The sequence below is a fragment of the Rhopilema esculentum genome, chromosome 16, assembly GCF_057945365.1.
Source record: "Rhopilema esculentum isolate cy_ngs chromosome 16, ASM5794536v1, whole genome shotgun sequence".
Lineage (NCBI taxonomy): Eukaryota > Metazoa > Cnidaria > Scyphozoa > Rhizostomeae > Rhizostomatidae > Rhopilema > Rhopilema esculentum.
The window spans coordinates 9,097,248-9,117,767 of record NC_142830.1 but is presented as its reverse complement, the minus strand read 5'-3'; the positions used below and the strand labels follow the sequence as shown (position 1 = coordinate 9,117,767).

Genomic DNA, 20,520 nt, shown 5'->3' with positions numbered 1-20,520 from the left:
AGACTACGAAGAGCTAACGAAGTATGCAGTAGGATCAGTAGTGTAGCAGCGGTTGCCCTGACGCGACAAGGGGGATTGGACGCTATAATTGGGTGTTGCCAGGCAGTATGGCAGTAGGTGCATGCTTCTCATCTAAATCAATTGTAGTCAAACTCTAACAAGCATAAATTTTCATGAGCCATACTCGAAGCACTTGCAACATAGGTGCAAAATAGTTCTCGATGAAAATGTATAGTGTAAGGGCTGAGATGCTTCAAAAAATCTTGCCTTTATTTTCTGACACATGCTCATAAACCGTGCACTCATATCACACTTTTCACCGTTCGTATCTCGATTTAAAAAAATTGCTAATAAATTTTGCAAGAGAGGTATTTAGTTGCAGTGCAAAATCTGCAATTGGTAGTAAGTTGTCGAAAATTTAACCTTAAAAATTCAATCTTACTCTTATCAGAGCGCGTTGTTTGAGTTCTACGTACGAGCAAGCATTCCTGAGCAATATTTGAATTTTCTTTTTTTACGCCTTGTTTAATGTCTTTGTTGCGTTAGTAATACAATGCTCTAGTGAGTTTGTCGCGATCTTCAGTTGTGGTAGAGATCATCAAATAGAATACTCAAGTGTGCATCAATTAAAAATTGTTGCCACTTACTAGCGCTGGTACCTTCACAATGAAACATTATGAATCTGGTAACCCATTGCTAATAGAAAGCTTTTTTTAGAGCCTTTGTGGCAAGATAGCTAATGCTTGTTGTGTCTTGTGTGCTTATGCTTGCTGTGTCTTGTGTGACTTGGAATGGCTATTGCTTCGATCTTTGCTTTGTCATTCTCATTCGATTAACAGAAATGCTTTAAGACATTTTGCTTCCTTTCGTTAGGTTCATGTTGCCTTTTTCCTTGCACTCTGGCAGACTGATACTTTTTGGAAGCATCGATCGAGTCGCTGCCGTTTTTGGCCTTGGCTCCATGGATGCAACTCGGCGTAGTCTTTCATTTCTAGAGACGGTCCGAAGTGCAGGCAAACTTTGGCTTGTTTTGGGTCTTTGCCCTGGAAGAAAAGAAAAGTCCTGGTTAGTGAGCGGTCTTTCGTCCTTTCAAATGAAGCATTTAGCTGGTTTGATGGTGAGAGGAATCCGCACGTTACCAAAAATCTCCAAATCTATAAAATGCTTCATTACCGTGTGGATATGCAAATTGTGCTATTCCTTTTACAATTGAATATAAGCAAGAAAGGAATATATCCTGAAATTTCTTTATTTTCTATCAAATTGGTGTACATGAAACTACTTCAAGTTATATCTGAGCCCATATCTATTAATTCAAATTCCTTTAAAAGGGAACAAAGTTTTTAAAAGTGGAAACGTTTTAAAATGACAAGAGTTATAACTAACGTCTTTCAGGAGGCTGCTTGACTTGCACAGGAGGTCCACCGTTCATCTCTAAGCTAAAACGAGAAAATAAAACTTATTTATGATGATGTCAACAGAATAAATGATTAAATTGTCCGCAGTTAATTATCGATTGTAAATCAAATAAACCTTCCCGTTCTGTCCTCGTTTAACTTTCCTACAAAAGCTTCCCAAAGCCCTCCTACCAAAGATCTGATTTGTTCGTTCAATGGATGTTGAATTGTTCCATGCAATGAGTGATTAACAAGTTGTAACAAACTTTGGCCTTCTGGGGATTCAACAAGACTAAAGATGAAAACCTTGCTCCTTAATACTGTGCTTCATCCGTAGTATCGTTTTTTTATGCAGCACACTCAATTCATTTTACCATGATAAACATCTGTATCAGTACCTAGCTAAGATATCGGTAACTATGAAATTTAAAAATTATTTTGAGCACTAGGCCTATGATGTTCCTTTTTGCCAGCCTTGGGGAATAGGAGGCTTTGCAGGATTGGCGGCTTCACGAGGTCTGCCCAGCCCCGGCAAAGATTTTCCAGTTTGTAACCGCTTTATGAAGGTGAAAGATATTGTGGCTTTCATAACAGTTTGTGGCAACTATGGTTAACCACGTTACCCCTACTCTATCAGACTGTTGCAAGCCTTTACCCACCTGTTACAAGGCAATCCAACATTGACATTTCTCTGCCACTCTTCAGCAAACGCCATGCTAAGTTTACCATTGCCAAGGTTATTGACGAGTGAATCAAACAGACCCGGCGTGTTTCTGCAAGCGGACAACAAAAGTCTTGCTGCAGTGCTGTTAAATGTCAGGTAACCAAGGGCAACTGCAGAGCTCCTCCTCACTTGACTGTTTTGTGAATGAAGGTTTTGGACCAAGTTGTTTACTGCGCCTAAGAATGAAGGAACAGAATGAAAAAAATCCTTTTTCTTATATAATTTCACGATTTTACCTCTACGTTTTCATTCGATCTACACTACATTTTCAACCTAAAAACTGACCAAATATCAAATGAGATGTCAGGTGCTCAAAATTTTCAACTGTGAATCGTTTCTAACTCTGTGTGAAAAAACGCAAAAAGATTACATGTTGATACATCTGGCCACAATAAGCAAGGCATACACACCAGCAACAATCATGGCGTCTGGGATACCAGCTCTTGTGTGGGCAAGACTAGCCAGCAAACGAGCTGCCAGAACCTTGGACTCATCCTTTGTCGAATCTAGCAAACTAACAAGCAGCTTAACACCACGCGCTGATAGGGTGACCTAAAAGGAGATCGTTTGTTAAAAGTTCTGTTTAGAAGACAGAAAGGCTAGTCTAAGTAACAGCTAGTATTTAATAAGGAATCAATCCGTCATTTAAAGTGCAAAATATTTCATTTTTGACACACATGAAGGAAATATTACATGTTTGCCAATACATGTAAAATGAATATTTTGCTTGGTTCCTACGTCTTTGCATGCAAATACCGTCTGATATGACCAACAGCCTGATGTAAACTGCTTTTGAGTCACAAAACTATTGAACCTAGTAGAGTAACTTATATCTACAAAAATTTTTCGTTCTAATGTATTATTATTTTTATTTTTCTGGTACACTTCTTCACAGAAAGGTAGAATCTCGTATTTGTTTACCTGGTCTACATCTACGATAACACGAGCCAGTACAATGATTTGAAACGCCCCATATGCTTGATGGTTTTCATCCACAGAATCCAAGAAACTCTCTAAAGATTTCATCATTACTCCTCCACAGCTACGAATAGCAAGCTGCTGATCGATGTTGTTGTAGGCAAAGGTTGCTAGTGCAGTTGCGGCTCTAAGTCGGATCCCCATGTCTTTTATTCTGATTAGGTCCAGTACGTGTGATATTGCAAATGCTTTGTGCTTACTAAGCTCTTCTTGTGTGACATTGTTGCTAAGTACTATCTTAGCAAGTGTTGTTGCTGCTGCGACCTATATAAAACACGAAAAAGCGGAGATAAGCTAACAGCTTTATCTTAATGCTCGTTAGATTCCTTTATCTTTTATCTGAAATTTGGTTATCGGTTCGATCAAATTTTAACCAATGATTTTGAAATAAAGTGTAGGTGGGTATATAGAATGACGATGATATAATTAAAATTTTATCAAAGCTTTACATGTCTTCGTAGAAGTGTTCGTAGAAAACTTCGAATATTACGAGAAAACTTAAAACAGAAAAGTTTTCTCTGACTGTTACCTTAATTTGCAGATTTCTGTTGCTCAGCATGTAATTGATGAGCAATGCCAGTGCGTCTGTTGATGCTATTTCTTTCTGCAGTGCCTTGTTTGGTTGATGGGCAACACCAAGGCATAAGTTTCCCAGAACCTCGATCGCCATTGTTAGCACCTTGAAGCAAAAGGAGCCAGGTTATTTGAAGTATTAACTATGTTAGCAGACAAGCTTTGGCATAACCTTATCGAAGGGACATTAGCTCAGGGCAATCCTTTTTTGTAATTGCAATTCCATAACAAATCTACACAAAGCTCTGAAGTGCTTAAATTATATCTTAATCTAGAGAATCCTCAGAGTGATCCTATTTCGCCCTTTGAAAAGCCAGAATAATCAACTGGAGAACTATTCTTCGCGGCCAAATCTAAAGATGAGAAATCCTTCTTGGATTAAACTCAGCAGTTTAAAAACTAAACACTTCTGCTTTTTTACCTTTTCAGAAGAGTGTGATACATTGATTCCTCTTAAAATGCGAACAAGAGGCATAATTCCGCCTCCTTCCGAAATTCTGTTCTGATTTGTAATATCTTCCTTTCCAAGAGCTGTAAGCGCCATCCCAGCAACGTATTGTAGACGCTCAGACTTTGTCATTAGCATATCCACCAATATGTTTATTCCAATCAGTTCTGCTATCCTTTTTTGATTTTCAATGTTCTCACCGGCAAGTGCCCAGAGAGCAGTTGCACCTATGATTTAATGGTAATACAGCTTCTGTGAAAATTATATTTCTTTCTGTTCTGCTACATTTCTACCTAATGCGAAGCTATGAAACATATTTTATCCCATAAAGTATATGTTCTGACATATCAAGACGCAATTTTCGACTCAACTGAGAGATGAGAGGGTACTGAATAAAAGATGAATTCATTCAAACCTTGCTCTTTCATATTAACATCCCACAACTTGAGCAGACGAATCAGAGGCTTCCCAGCGCCGTGTTTATCAACCTCTTCTTGTGCATAGGAATTGTCTTCTGACAGAGCCTGCAAAGCACGAGCTGCCTTCAACTGGCATCTTGAGTCCTTACTTCGTAGAAGCTTGACCAACGGCTTTACAACACCTTCTCTAATAAATATATCTTGATTGACTCTGTCTTTATGAGCAATTGCACTAATGCATGCAGCGACATTTGCTTGCAGGCGAATGGAAGTTGAACCTGTAAACAACAAGATGATTGCAGATGGTAAACGGTGTGTATGTAGGTTTGGACAGGACACAATCAGGGGGCAACTGACTGGGGTTCGTAGCAATATATGATCATGATTAACGACAGAATGTTAAATTTACTGTTATGGATTCCCCATGAACACTATAACTATAGATAGATCTACCTTAAAAGCTCTATTAAGCATCCGGGCGGCTTTTTTTGCCAGTCCTAGAGGGGAGCTTGAAAGAGAGGGGGGCTTGAAAGAGTGGGGGGCCTATAAGAGAGGGGGCTTATTAATGATTCAATGTAAAAAATGTTACTAAAATGCCCTTATTCTTTTTTTGTTATGAAAATGTCATACAAATGTTCTCAAAAACTTTGCTAGCAGCTTCATAAGTTTCTTAAAATCAATCCATTACAATGCCCTCATCTTCCTCAGATTCACCAGGAATAACTGATATCGTGTGAATGAAGAAAAGGCCACTGTAGCAGGCTGCTCGACGGGCTCCAAGGAGTTCTTGCGGCGAAAAGTAGATAAAAATGTAGCAAATATGAAACACCGCAATACGCCAAAAATAAAACCTTTACTGATTTACGTGTTTTTATTGTTGTTTATTCTCGGCGTATTGCGGTGTTTCATATTTGCTACATAACTGATATCCCCTGGGATATCTTCTAAACAAATTTCGACTGACTTCTAAGGCGCACAAGTAAGTATTCACACGGGCAGTATTTAATGCACACTATCTTATCGCCATGACACCCATCAAAACTCAATGCACATGTTTTCTTTGTTTGATATCAGGGGCTTAAGAGGGTGGGCTTAATAGAGAGGGGGCTTAAAAGAGAGGGGGAGCTTTAACGGTACTTTGTAATGACATCGATAAAACAGTCGATATATATCCATTTTATGTGGAGTCAAGATAACTTTTATCTCAGATAACAATCTGAAATACGCAGCTTTGCCGAACATATAACATTTGTTTACATATATATTCAATATTCAAATATCTTGATAATTGCTTTTTACGATAGCCACCAACTATTCGGGAGTTCCGTGGCTTATGCTATTTCTATGCATAATTTCAAAGCTTAATAAACATACTTATGAGTTCTATTATGATTGGCACTGCATTGTGACATCCGATAGCAGTTTGGTTCTCGAGGTCTTTCTCTGCTAATACACGCAGGGCATTGACAACATTCACTAAAACATGCTCTGTTTCAGAAGACAGCAGCTTCACCAGTTTCTCAATTCCACCTAAAGATTTTATGAAAAAAATCAAATATTTGACACCTGGGTAATAATTAAAAATCCAAGAATAGCAGGTGCCTTTTCCATGTATGGTAACTGTGTAATATCTCAATGAAGCAGTCATCTATGTTAGTCTGTATCAAATTATGTTCAATTTTGCCCCTAAATTAAATCTTTGCATTAATGCAGAAAGAGTGTATAAAACGCATTATTTTTTGAACATAGATTTAGTACATAAAGCAGCAGTGGGAGATTGAGTGTACAAAAATACAGTTGTGGGACATGGTTTTTATAACAGAATGATATGCAAAGAATGTGAGTTTTCGTGTTATAACCTTTTCCTTTTGTTTGTATTTGACTTACAAGGTTTGAGGAGCAATTAATAAAAATAAAACTGTACCTTCTGCAGCAATAGCCTTCTGGTTCCCCTCAACACAACCAAGATCCCCCAAAATAACTGCAACACGCGAATGTACCAAAGCAATAGGACATGAGAGCAATCCAACTAGTTTTGGTACAGCATTTTCTAATGTCACTCTTTGTCTAACCTCATCAAACTCCCCAATATTACATAATACTGAAACCACCATAGATAGCAGAGGCACATCTTTTGTTTCAAGCTGAGAAACAAGAACTGGGATTCCTTCAGCTTTGACAATGGGTTCCCAGTTGTCTTTCTTATGCAGTGATAGAGCCTCAAGGCACTTAGCAGCTTGCTGCTGGTAAAACAGACTGTTGCTGTTAAGCATGGTCACCAGGACTTTCCAAACTGGAGCACTCTCAAGACCTTGGTCTATGAAATACTCAAGTATGTGGGTGTGCTCATGAAGAACAGCTATGTTTACAACATTGTTTTTCTCTGAATCAACTGCATTAAGGTCAGCGCCAACATCTACCAAGAATTTTAAAGCTTCTATAGCGCCGCTTGTAGATGAAAGGAGTAATGGAGTGGATGAGGAATCAGATCTTGTCTTCAACTCTAGCAAATTTTTGTCCTTGCTCAAAAATATCCTGATGCAGTTGACATTATTGAAATATGCAGCATAATGCATACCAGTAAATCCCAAAGAGTCAAATGCAGACACATCAGCTTTGAATGCAACCAATGCCTCTATACTTTCATCTGCACCTGATCGTGAGGCCAGATGTAGTGGCATAATACCAAGACCTGTGGTATTGTTAAACTTTCTGACATTTACATCTAGCCCCATCATAACCAGCTGAGTTATAATTTGAGGTCTGTTCATCAATGCAGCTTCATGCAAAAGGGACATTCCTTGAGGATCTAATGAGCCCAAGGTTGTGAGAGTCTGGCGTCTACATATGGTATGGAAAACTGCTGTCATACCTCTGTGAGCAGAAGCTTTCAGACCTGCAGGAACTTGTTTGAGTTTAACCGTTTTCTGATACCCAAATCTCTTTCTGAACTGTTCATGAATGTGGATTTCAGAAAGTGGCAGCCTTTTTGGCTTTAGTTTAGCTATCTCATCATAGTGTGCATGGACCCATTTTGGCAGTTTTGGTGTGATTGGGTAGTATGTCTCCGTACAAAATGAGAAAACAAAGTATTGTTTACCATCAATTTCAATTGGACTTAAAGGGTAACTATCAAGAAGAGGGCCAGCTCTGTTGAGTCTGTTCCAATTGTTCTCATCTGCTTGGACTATTTTGCTGTAATCTTGTCTTACTCCGAGATTAGGTAACAAGAAATCAGTTGGTGTTTCTCTCATAAACTGAATGCCTCCATGAAGACCAATATAATCATCTGATGATTCAAAGTTTTTACAAAACAGATCTTCGCTAATAACAATTGGAGGTAACTCCCTATCAGTTTTGCACTCCTCATGTGTCAATGGTGGCAAAAAGTCACTTATGTTTGGTATCTTATTCTTTCTTTTCAATCCAATAAGCAGTGGCACAAGAAGGCTTACAAACTTTAGAAGGGTGATTTCTCGCCTAATCTGCTCTTTCTTCTCAATGTTTTCTCTCAAAAATTTCTCTTGAGAGTAAAACTGTCTCTGAAGCCTTTCATAACTTTTAAGGTCAATGTTTTGGCTTCTTATCTTAGCTGATATTTGAGTGTTTACATCAACAACAAACATATTTTTGAAATGCCTAATTGTATTTTGCTCAAATGAAAGAACCATTGCTAGATCATCTGCATATTTCATAAAAAACTTCTGCTCGTCAGCAAATTTCTTGTCAGTAATAACTGAAGCATTAAAGCCTGAAAATGATTCACGGAAATCTTCATCAGATGCAATGTCAATAAAACCTGCTTCCTTCCATATCAGCTGATGGCTTCTTCTAGTCTCAGCCTCTCCAGTTACTGTGTTCAAATTAACTGCTTGCCTCCATCTTTCATTGAATTTAGACCTTTTATCCATAGGAAAGAATGCCCCATGCCAAAGACTTTTCATCATGTAATCAACAGAGATCATCAATTGACCAATCCTTGTATCATGATAGCATGCAGGCATTTGACACGATGTGCTTTTATCAAAGTTTGATTCCAAACTTATACCTGGTATTTGATTTAGAACATAGATCCCTGTAACCAGCTCTCTCAAAATTTGATGCATCTCCCTTAATTCAAGTGACTTGTTGACATTTTCAGGAGCTGGAATTAAGACAAATATGACATCCAAGTCATCTAAGTGCCTCAAACTTGATGCCAAACCACTTGGAGGGTCGACTTGGATTTTAGTATCATCTACAGATAAGAACCAATCAAGGCTGGTTGATGAAAGTGCTTCTTGCAGATCGTCACGTTCATATTTGTCAAAATATGTTGCTGCTATACGACTGGCTGCCATTGAACTTGAAAGTTCATTATCTGTGTTTTTATTAAGCTCTTCGTTGGTCCGCAAGCCCATCATTGCAGACAGGCTAACTTCCGTTTGCGAGGGAACCTTAGGGATAGTCGGTCTCCTTTGCATTATGTTATGAGTATTCTGCACACACTATGTCTGTTTACCTTATATAGTATCTGATCCACCTTGCGTCAGTTTGCAAATCATTTTGATTCATCTTGCAGTACTCATGATAAATGGTTTTTAAACCAAGTATAGTTCTCAAAGACCAGAGAGTAAATCACAAACCCTCCAAGGGAATCCACAATCCGTTTTGCTTTGAGTTTCCAAACAATCAAAATGTTTACATATGCTCCAGACGAGCGGCCATGGTAACATATCAGCGTCAATCATATTCAGCAGGTGACATAGAGACGAAATCACACTGGAGAAATAGGCGATTCGACATTGCTAGTAGATGTTTGAATACATAATTCAAAAATTTATTGAATATTTCAATGGCAATCCTTACTAACGTTAAACATCTTTGATTTTCAAGCAGGAAAGCCCTTCTTCTCTGATTCACGTGAAAAGCTACAACAACAAAAAGCTTTTCAACATTCCAATTGCTCCTTCGCAGTAAGCGAATGATTCCGAAACACCCCCGTGTAACGGGCCCTGCGAGCTCTTTTTCACTGGTTCTGTTTATAGCAGGTATTAAAACTATGTAAATCTGCAAATCGAGCTCAACCATTTAATTTGTTTAGATATGACTGCCTGGGGGAAAATTCAGCTTGTTTAGGATGGGAGGAAACGGAAAAATTCCTTGCCTGTGTCGCTCGATTTCTCGAATGGGGCCTCCCCGGTTTTCAGGAAATTTCTTATCGGGTACGGTTTTCACCGGGCTTGTTACAAGGGTGTTTTGATAGAGACAGACAGATAAAAAACGTTAATTGAGTGTTTAAATATTATATTCAAAGGACATCGAATCTCGACAAAATTAGAAACAAAAGTATTATTGCGAAAGAGCTCCATATTGAATTTCATCAAAGATCTTCAGTGCTATAGGTCACATTAAAGAGAGAAGAGATAAATGCTTTGCCAAACAGCTGCTCTGCCGCAAAAAGCAAGGACAGTGATTTAGGGGGGGGGGGGGGTTGCAGACCCACAAAATAGCAAAGGGTACCTTGAATACCTTATCCCCTAAGCACAAATTGTATTCATATTTGTTGTCTTTAGCACTGTGCACCCAATCAATTGAATAATAGAAAGAGGTCTTTACCCATAGGTAATTAACTAAAAAAGTTTTAATTCTAGACAGCAATTCTAAATTTTAATATCCAATCTAAAAAGTTTTGAAGTAAAATGATGTTACGAACTGTTTCACTTGTAACTTACATGAAGCTAATGTAACTTACATAACGACTAACGAGTGAATTGGCCGAGCAAAAGTTTTTCTTTTATGAGAACCCCTTACTAAAAGTTTTGCACAGTTAAAAGTCAGTACTCATTGACACACACACTACTTTCTATACTCGTCCATAATATGGAAACTGGCTCTTTCTTGTCCTCTTTTGGCAAAATCCTTCCTTTCCTTGAGCTGTTCCTGTATGCGTTTTTCTGATCTACTACTTTTTCTCATCGGCAATACCTTTACCATTTTTAACTGTCAGGCGCAACCAAAAAACTAGATTGTTGGGAAGACGAAACTTCGAGACGATGCAGCAACCTAAGTTGCGATGTGTCATTGCACACGAACATTGTATTATCTTAATGCTATGGCTTTGAATAAAAGAAGTAGTTAACGCGGCGTTTGTATTTTTATCAACTACAGAATCAGAACTTTTTACCTTGCACCACACACAGTGACCATTGGCTCCTCCACAGCTCTCTGGGAAAACACCCATAACGTACACAAGTAAAGCATTTGTTTGGTTTCGTGTCATTAAAGATATTTTTAATTGATAGACACCCAGTCCCTTTTACAATCAACCTCAGTTTTGATGTAGTCCATCATGTTCATTTTCCGTAATAAGACATCGAATCGAAAGGCAAGTCTCATATTTTTCCAATTGGGCTCCTTTTTGGGAAAAATGGATCCTTTTTGCCAAACTGTAAGGGAAGGCCACGGTCATGGTCCAGTTCACCACTTATCAGCGATACGAATCATAGAGGCCCCTTTAAAAATGTATTGCCAATAGACTTCATAAAAAGATATAACGTCATTAAAATCCATTTTAGATCTCTTCAATTTTGACCACATAAACTACAAAAACACTAAGATGAACTTATAATTATGAAAAATCAGTTAAATATGTTTAAAATTGGGTAAGATACGGCCAATGAAAAGATTGGAGTGTGCTAAGGATTGCACTCTTTATCAGAACCAGTAATTTTAAGTTCAGGCTGACTAGCCTGTGCTCCAGAGGCTGGCTGTTTTTTTGAGAGTCTGAGGCGGGATTGTTCTTAATTTGTTTTTAAATTAATAGGGTGTAAGCAGTGTAATAGCTACCTTTTTCGCTCCAGGGAGGTGTTAATGCCTCATTTTCCAACAAATTGAGTTAGACAAGAGATCTGCCTACAAGTTTGAAAATTCATCGAAAAAGTACCAACACATGGTTAAAAATCCTCGTTAAAAATCCTCGGTGAAACGTTGCTTAAAATTATATTATGATGTGGCTCAGCTTCAGCTTGTTCTAAACTTGTTCTTAATTTTTGACCAATTTTGAGGCTCGTGTTCTTATAAAATTGTTCACATAAAAAAGAGTGTACTGTAATTTTGGCTCTGTTTAACTATCATGATAGGGGAAGCGCCAGCGCCCATGCTCATGTACCCAGCGATATCGCAGCTGACCTTTAGCTGAGTTTCCATATTTAGATATATTTCATTATGCTCTTTCTGGTTATGGGATCCAAATTAAAAAATTCTTAAAGAAGATTGTTGTGACGTCATCAGTCATGCACTCCATTTGGGCAAGACAATTTTTGGCGGGGGGGGGGGGGGGGGGTTGGATACTGCAATAGCCTCTTTTTCAAACAAAATAAGGCAAAATGGTGGATTCCGCCGCGAGAGGATAGAAGTAGTCGTGCATCATTTAGAAAGAACGCCAGAAATCATACATAAGCAATTCGTTACCAGGATTAAGGCATCAAAATGTTTCCTTCAGGACCTCAAAAGCCCAAGGGCCTGGGATTTTCAGGATTCGCAATGCAAACCAAGAAGCCTAAGGAAAAAGTTCTCCCACAATTGGGTAACAAACTCGTCGCTAGTTCGCAGTCTAGAAGCGACCTTTTCAAGCCAGAGCAGAGCAAAGAATCGGAGATGTACAATCCGTTCGAACCAACAACCGAACCAATACAAGCACACAAAAAGCAAGATAAAAAGCCGAAAAAGAAAAGAAAGTCGTACGTGAATTTTTCTTGTTCTGATACAAATGAAACGAAATGTTTGTTGCACCTTTTTTGAACAGCTTTGTTTTTTTTGTTGTGTCCTAGACTGCAGAGTATGGCAAGTTTATGCCCGAGATACTTTTTCTAAAATGTCCCCGCAGCTGCACAGTGCACATCTGGTAAAGAGTGTGGCATTTTGAGATCTAGCCGTGTTATTTGACTAAATTTGACATGAAACTAATTTTAACATCTTCAGTTTACATTTTAAGCTATTCTGCAAAACATGGCAGATCTTGATGCAAGTACAAATATGCTGAGATGCTTTTTTAATTTTCAACTTTATTCTCAGTACATTTAAAAAAAGTTGAAAATAATCATGTGTTGTGGAAAATGTGGTACCTGCATGCCAAAAAGACTGTGAGTTTTCTAATAACACTAGCAACACTATTCAAAACCTCCAGCCATTTAGAGCTTTCTTACTTGTCCAATATTTTGGAAAAAATAAATATATTTCAAAATAACAATCTACTATCAAATTTGACATAGGTTGCATGCCTCTATAATGCCAGAAAAATGCAATCCCTTGCTTGTGGTCGTGTTGAGATAGCTAACTGTAATTTTTCTTGAAGGAGATGGGATACTGACGATGTCCCATACCAAAGGTCAGCAAACAGCCCTCCTCCATATCAAAGAACAAGTGATGATGAAGATGAGGATGAACTTGACAAATTTATGGCTGGCATTGAGGTATTTTTCTAATGCCAAGCCTTGTTATTGTTCTTAGCATATGCCTGATTGATGTTTAAAATAGGTGCCTACAACTCAGTAAACCAAACTGTTGTAACCAGAGGAAAACAAAGGAAAACATTATCTAAAACCCAATACTAATATTGATATTTGATTTTTAAGTTATTGTGTCAAATATTTTTTCCTTTTATTATTAAGAATGATCTAGAAAAAGAGGAAATCGAAGCAAAGAAACAAGAGGAGCAAGAAAAAGATGCTGGTAAAAGCAAGTAAGTGTTATTGTGGGAAGTGAATCTCTTATCATGGTCCTCAATGCTCACATGAAGAATTAATTATGTAATAGTAATATGCATCTATGAAGCCAGCAATAAGTAACTATATTATGCCTGTTTCATTTTCCATTATCAAACTTTGAAAATGTTTATTCTCCAGTTTGACTTGAACATCTTACTTGTTGATTTTTCATTTACATGAGTTAACGGGTCTGTTACTTTGTAGTGCCCATTGTCGAACATAATCAATTAATCTATTGTATCATGATCATTAACACCATCCATTGTCTCTGTGTCCACAGTAACGTAATCAACAACACTTTTGTAGCACAGTGTTCCCTCATTTTATGTGTATACGCCCTATATTGTAAGTCAGTCAGTAAATTCATCAAGACATGATGGTCACACAACACTGTCTCTTGCTGGCTTCCTGTTTTCTGCACGTTAAATCAGGTCTAAGAATGAGAGGTCATTCAACAGAAGCAGAATATAGCAACAAATCAATTACCAAATATCGTTCCTATAACTTTTCCTATAGTCTTCAGATTCTGTTTCTTGAGATTTCCTTGATAAATAGATAAAAGTGTTTTGATTTGAATTGGTTTTTTTCATTGTAGGGGAAAGAGAACTGATATTGATGATGAAGATGATCAAGAGTCTTATTTTAATGCTGTCAAAGATGGCCTCATTGTCCCATATCCAGATGATGAGGATCTGTGGGATTATGACAGTGATGGAAATCCAATACCACCAGAAAAGTCAAAGGTATGTGTAGTGACCATTGTCGAACATAACCATTTTCTCAATTGTGTCATTGCCATTAACATCTTCCATTGTCTCTGTGTCCAGATAACATAATCAACAACATTTTGTAGCGTCCCCTTATTTTATGTGAATACGCCCAGTTTTGTGTTTATTCAATTAGTCAGTGAAAACATCTTCCATTGCCTCTATATCCAGGTAATGTAATCAACAACACTTTTGTAGTGTCCCCTTGTTTTCATGTTTTGTATTTATTTAATTAGTTAGTAAATTTATAAAGACCCAACGGTCACACAACTTCGCCTCTTGCTGGCTCCTTGTTTCATGCACGTTAAATCAGATCATAAAAATGACAGCATGTCTCTAAAGAACTTGCAGAACAATTAAGATAGGAACCAATCAACCATCAACCAGCGTTCCTATATATGTGTATGCAAACATTGTTTCATACCTCAGCTTTGTGCTAAAACTGTTTCCTTGAGAACAAAACACTGCTACCATAGATATTTCCATATAGTTGTCAAAATCCTCTTGAGATTTGTGTTACTCCACATAAAAGAGCACATTTCCAAGCATGACAGTGATTGAAAATATGTTTCACAAAACTATAATTCAACTTTGATTGAAATTCCTTGCAAGCTTTTTCTTTGCAAAGTAAGTAAGCTGTTTAATAAGCAAATTAACATAGTAGTAACAATTTAATGGAATTGAAGCTTAAACTTTTTCCTTATTTGTATATTATATCTTTTCAAATAAAGTCACAACTAACTTGTTGTTAAATCTTGATTGCATCATTTCACTGATTAGATGTCATTTTCTTTCAGAATTTATTTGGGCTATAATAAGTAAAAATGATAGTAATGGTGTTTAATCTGAAAATTTGACTTTCTTCATAACTTATTCTTTCTTTCTAGATGATTGAACCATTGCCGCCCATTGATCACTCAGAGGTAATTCTTGTTTGTGTTTGTTCTATAAAATTGATTATTGCAGGTAGCGAAGTCTATTTCGGGGATATATGATTGCTGATATAAAGCAAAAGTGAAACATCTCACAAAAATGTTTTCTTTAAGTTTATATGCTATCATTTGAACATTTTATAAAATGAGCTTTTAAACCCACATCATTTGGCTCAGTGGAATGTGCGTTGGTTTTTGAAGCAGCAAATAAGAGTTTGATTCCGACCATTATTCCCATCCAGGAGTTTGATTCTGACCATTATTCCCATTCAGGAGGATGCTAGCTTACTATGAATACTTCACTTCAGACCCAATCAAACTCCAGTTTACAGCATTAAAAGCAAGGATCATTCCACTAAGCCAAATGACTCAATGAAGTGATCACCTGATGGAGGTCTTCACTGTAGCCATGCCAATCGTTGTTGCGTTTTGGCTTTTTTTTCTTCTGTTTCGGTGGTAAATTAACATTTTTAATTTAATTTTCTTTGTAGATTGATTATAAAAATTTTGATAGAAATTTTTATGAGGAACACAGTGAAATAGCTGCATTATCAAGGAGTGATGTAGAAGCATTAAGAAAGAAACTTGGCATAAAGGTGAGCAATCCTGTTCCTCTTGAGTATTTTAATTTTTGTATATTTGCAAAATACCACATGAAGTCTTTCTAGTAAGTTTAAACACAGTGCTGAGAACATATAAGACTGTTAATCCTCAAATTAGCACCTGATGGCTTATTATTTGGGAGGTTTTTGGTTGGGGGCTTATTTGAGGCAGTGCTTAAATGATTTTAGGCCTTAAAAATTATCTCAATGTGGCCAAACAACAAGCTTTTTTCTAAAGCATTTTCAATATTGTTTCCTTTGAGAAGCAGAATACTGGAGTCAATACTAATAACAGAAACATTTTGAAAATGCTTTGTTTACTTTCTTTTTTCATTTTCTGTCTAATATGTCATTTACCATGGACTTAAATCATATTATGTAAAATTTGCATGTCAGGTTAGGGGCTTATTTGAGGGCGAGGGAGCATTAAAATTTTATCTTCCATGGGGGAAGAGGGCTGAGAGGGGCTTAAATGAAGAGAGGTTGGAATTCAAGGATTTATATACCTTATGCCTTACATGGTGTAAATCTCAAATCAAGGCAAAAACGTTTCAATTATTGTATCATTGTCATTATACTACAGTCCTTATTAGTTATATTTAACTAAAATGTTTTGCAAGAATACATCCTATGCTTAAGATATAATGTGCTTAAGATATTTAATATATATTAAGATTTAAGAAAATATATTGTGCTTCATTAAATAGCTGTATTTTTTTAGTAAAGAATATGGCTGCTAGTGAGTTTTTTACATTTGTCATCAACTTTTGCTTTGTTTACCTCTATCGAAATGTAGGTTTTGGGTGCTGAACCTGCAAAACCTGCAATTAGCTTTGCACATTTTGGATTTGATCTCTTCTTGATGTCTTCAATCAGAAGATCAGAGTACTCACAACCAACTCCCATTCAGGCACAGGTAAAGTCATTTCCGGATCTGTTTATGCTCTCCTTGTTGCAGTCTTCAGTTTATTTAGTTGTCTAACAGTGGATACAAAGGGGCAACTGAGTGCTTGTTAATATTCTACAGAAAGCCGGACTTTTTTAAGGGAAACTTTGTTTATGAGAGCAAACAAATTTATTGTCGATGTAGCTATCATAAGAAAGAAAGTTTTTTGTGACAGAATTGTGAGAGGGAGCTTAGGGGCAATAATTAGCATGGCTGCTTATCATTAAAAATGATAAAATTACTAGATTCAGCTCTTAATTGTTTTACTGATGAAGCTCCAACTTTCAGGGCTCATACCGTTAGAAGTTGAGGAAGAACCCTAAAAATCAAAAAGGGCCTACCGGAATAGCTCCTTTTTAAGATACATCATTAACCAGCGGTACGACTTTAGTGTAAAACGCTATTGGCAAGCACTATTTTTCAATAATCATCCTTACTCTATGTCTGTGTACCTTTAGGCTGTCCCAGTTGCCTTAAGTGGCAGAGACATTATAGGGATTGCCAAAACTGGCAGCGGAAAAACTGCAGCCTTCATCTGGCCCATGTTAGTTCACATAATGGCACAGAATGAACTCAAAGACGGCGATGGTCCCATTGGGCTTATTTGTGCACCCACAAGGGAATTGTGCCAACAAATTCATGCTGAAGTCAAAAAGTTTGGAAAATGCTACAATTTGCGGGTATGATTTAGTAGCTTTTTCTTATCAAGTTTTGCTTTTTAATTTTCATTGTCGTAGAAAGGGAATGTGAATAGATTGCCAAAGACTTTCTAAAGTTACTGTTAAAGTTTCCAAAGTGAATTCCTTATTAATGCTTATTACCTTATTAATATGACCAGCATTAGTTACTTAAGCGAAGTTTTTAGGAAATTCACCAATGAATCAGACTTATCATTCAGTCGTATCCATTACGGTAATCGTATACCGTAAAATTCCGAATTTAAGCACGGGGCTTATAACACTTCAAAGTCCGTGTTATTGGGCTTTTATTTGGGGGGATTATATTAGCGGAGGGGCTATAATCGGAATGCAGTTAATATCAGCTGCGAAATACAAGAAGAAAAAAAACGTCAATGGTAATAAAAGGGCTCAAGTTGTAGTGCGAAAATTGAGCACAAAAGTTAATGTTCAATTAGAACATGAATAGAACACAAATAGAACATGAGATAAGGTAGAAATATGCGAGGGGATAAGATAAAGTGTTACATTATAGTAGCTGGATTGGAAAAAATACGAAAATTGTTTCTAAAGTCCTTTAGGGATTAGAGTACCAAGTTTATAAAAAAATACGTTTTTTGAGGGTTTTTCGTTGAGTGTTTTTATTAGGTGCGTGGCAAAATCTAGTGATTTTAATATTGGATATTGTGTGAGTATCTCTATTGAAGTGAATATAGACTGTGGAATCCAAGTCAACTTTTCTGGATTCCTGAAGACGTACTTTCTTCTCTACATCGCGGTCGTGTATGGAAAAAGAGAGTTGAATTTAAATAAAGAGCATACTGTCTTCTGTTATTGTATAGGTGAAGTCAAGCACTGGATGGAAATTCTTGACAAGATTGATTAAGTCTTGTAACTGGTTGATAGGGAGTGAAGTGTCATCAATAATATCGTCTATATACCGCATTAGAAGATAGGTTAGAGGGCCATGAATGTGTTTGTAAACTTCTTAGTTATAGTGAAGTAAAGCATAACTGAAAAAACTCGTCTTTCGTCTTTTCGTTTCGTCCATTCTTACAAGCTCCTCGGCAGAGATTGCGATTTTCAAATTGAGTGCCCCTTTTCTGGTTTGAGGGGACGCTCGTTTAAGCTAGGGTGCTCATTAAATTTGTTTGCCATCAGAAGGGGCGCTAATTCGAAGGGATGCTTTTTCAAATAATTACAGAAAAGATAGCTGGTAAAGCAAGAAAGACGCCAGAATGCAGGAGGCATTTAGCTGCTATGGAGGGGGCATTTAGATACCTTGTATATATATATATATTTGTAGGTAGTAAGCGTAACAAATGAAAAGTTGTTTCCCTGCTGAAGGGAGAAAATAGTACTTTTATGGTAAATTCCAAATATAAGCTTCGGGTTTATATTCGGGGAGAGGGTTACTTTCGCAAGCGAATTTACGTCCCAGGGTTAAGGGGCTTATATTTGGGGGGACTATATTCGCGGTTGTGAGGGCTTTATTTGGAATTTTACGGTATGTGAAATTATGCTGCTTCTAATCACAGTGGTATCTGCCAGTTTCAGACTTCTAGCATTGTGGGGTTTTTGCTTGTAAATGTCTTCCCCAGCCTTTTAAAATCTTTAAGAAAGAAAAGCGAGGTTTGCAATTTTCGAAGTTTTCCTGCGGAGCGGAGTAAATCAATGTAAAGTCCACTGAAGTTCCATGTTACTTGCATTCTGTTAGACCATTCTCAATTTTCGAATTATTGTTTTTCAGAGTGTTGCTGTGTATGGTGGAGGCAATAAATGGGAGCAGTCAAAAGCTTTGCAGCAAGGAGCTGAAATTGTTGTAGCTACTCCTGTAAGCTATAGTATTTTATCTAAAACTAGAATTTCGTATATTTTCGTATCAAAGATCTTGAATTCAGTATGTTTCCTAAATAGTCCTAAATAGATTTCTTGTACTCACAAAATTTTCGCCCTTTATCAATATCACTGTTTAAGAATACTCAAATCTGTTTTGCTTTTTGACCAGGGACGATTAATCGACTTGATCAAAGCCAAAGCTACGAATTTTCAAAGAGTCACGTACCTGGTCTTTGACGAAGCAGATAGAATGTTTGACATGGGATTTGGTGGGTAATTTTTTTTATTTCTTTTATGTAAAATAATGGACTTCAGTTCTTTCCTTAAAGTTAAAAAATTACGTTTGATTAAAATAAGCAGTGTCTTTGTTTATTTTACCTGTGTAACTTTATATTTCTAACAATCTCGCATAAAACCAGGCACAGACAGCCTTGCTTAAAGAATTTCAAGCCTCTGCGAAGGAGAAGCAGACAAGCCACTCCGCACGCCATGTTTTGGCCTTTGGCAACGAGGCTATAATGAAGTAAAGATTAAAGGTAGCAAAATAAAATCGGCTAGTACTTCCAAGGGCAGTGCCTTTTCTCAATTGTCCAACAGCTAAAGCCACAAGAGGCTAAAGGGCGTTCAAGGTGCTAATCAGTTGCATAAAAATAGGCGTTTCTCTCTAGGTTCACTAAGATGTATACATCATTCTTTTGCAATGTTAACAAATAATGTAACCCTGTATCCAGATGCCTGTTTCTGCTCTCGCCTCAATCGTGTTTACCCTAACTGTCTTTAATGTCACTATTTCAGAACCTCAAGTGCGATCAATAGCCAACCATGTTCGTCCTGACAGACAATGTAAGTTATAAAGGGACTGTTCATTATTTATGCAGCATTACTTAAAGTAACAACATTACACATGAATTTTAACCTCTATTTGCTAGTTGAGATGAACTAGAAAGCTATGCTCCTGATCAAGTGATGATGGAACTTTGTTCCCTTCCTCTCCTCAGTTCAATGTTGACACCTCTGCTTTAAGTTAAATTAGAAGGACTGTGCTTTTATGCACAGGATCTTTACCTATAGTCTGTTTTTTTATTTATCTTTGCTTCGTCTTAATATGCTACTTACCAGAAAACTATTTAACTTGTGTAGAACAGGATGGTTCTAAGTTCCAACTCTGGGCTTCGTACTTCATACGGTCATCCGGCAGCATGCCCAGCTCTGCCATTTGGCATCGAGCACATTATAACAGACAGGGAAAACGGTAATTTCATAACATTTTTAACATTAATTATGACAGCTCTGTAGTATATTATCTGTTATTCGTTTTAGGTCTTTTGTTCAGTGCAACGATGAAAAAGAAAATAGAGCGGCTATGTAGGGATATTCTCACCGACCCTATTCGCATAGTGATTGGAGAAATTGGCGAGGTGAGATTCCTTGTCTGCTCTTTATTTGCTTGACCTCTCTGTTACAGAGTAGC

General features: G+C 37.2%; 2 protein-coding genes across 2 annotated transcripts in view; one reads left to right on the top strand and one right to left on the bottom strand.

Moving 5' to 3' along the window:
* Nucleotides 1–139: 139 nt before the first annotated feature.
* On the bottom strand, nucleotides 140–9,534 carry LOC135682735 (ankyrin and armadillo repeat-containing protein). The gene is made up of 10 exons (XM_065197744.2): nucleotides 6,464–9,534; nucleotides 5,914–6,069; nucleotides 4,536–4,817; nucleotides 4,094–4,347; nucleotides 3,629–3,778; nucleotides 3,043–3,363; nucleotides 2,532–2,673; nucleotides 2,057–2,297; nucleotides 1,387–1,439; nucleotides 140–1,043 (listed from the first exon to the last, which is right to left on the bottom strand). Exons 1-10 carry the CDS (start codon nucleotides 9,000–9,002, stop codon nucleotides 847–849), a joined length of 4,335 nt encoding a protein of 1,444 aa, XP_065053816.2. The 5' UTR covers nucleotides 9,003–9,534; the 3' UTR covers nucleotides 140–846.
* A 2,348-nt stretch (nucleotides 9,535–11,882) lies between these two features.
* The window catches only part of LOC135682736 (ATP-dependent RNA helicase DDX42), a 29,353-nt gene continuing 20,715 nt past the window's right edge, over nucleotides 11,883–20,520 (top strand). Inside the window, exons 1-12 of the mRNA XM_065197745.2 lie at nucleotides 11,883–12,260; nucleotides 12,875–12,992; nucleotides 13,191–13,261; nucleotides 13,882–14,029; nucleotides 14,941–14,976; nucleotides 15,477–15,581; nucleotides 16,384–16,503; nucleotides 16,992–17,213; nucleotides 18,961–19,044; nucleotides 19,219–19,318; nucleotides 19,845–19,892; nucleotides 20,370–20,467. Of these exons, the coding sequence (XP_065053817.1) occupies nucleotides 12,010–12,260; nucleotides 12,875–12,992; nucleotides 13,191–13,261; nucleotides 13,882–14,029; nucleotides 14,941–14,976; nucleotides 15,477–15,581; nucleotides 16,384–16,503; nucleotides 16,992–17,213; nucleotides 18,961–19,044; nucleotides 19,219–19,318; nucleotides 19,845–19,892; nucleotides 20,370–20,467 (1,401 nt within the window). The 5' untranslated portion in view covers nucleotides 11,883–12,009. The remainder of the gene's footprint in view (nucleotides 12,261–12,874; nucleotides 12,993–13,190; nucleotides 13,262–13,881; nucleotides 14,030–14,940; nucleotides 14,977–15,476; nucleotides 15,582–16,383; nucleotides 16,504–16,991; nucleotides 17,214–18,960; nucleotides 19,045–19,218; nucleotides 19,319–19,844; nucleotides 19,893–20,369; nucleotides 20,468–20,520) is intronic.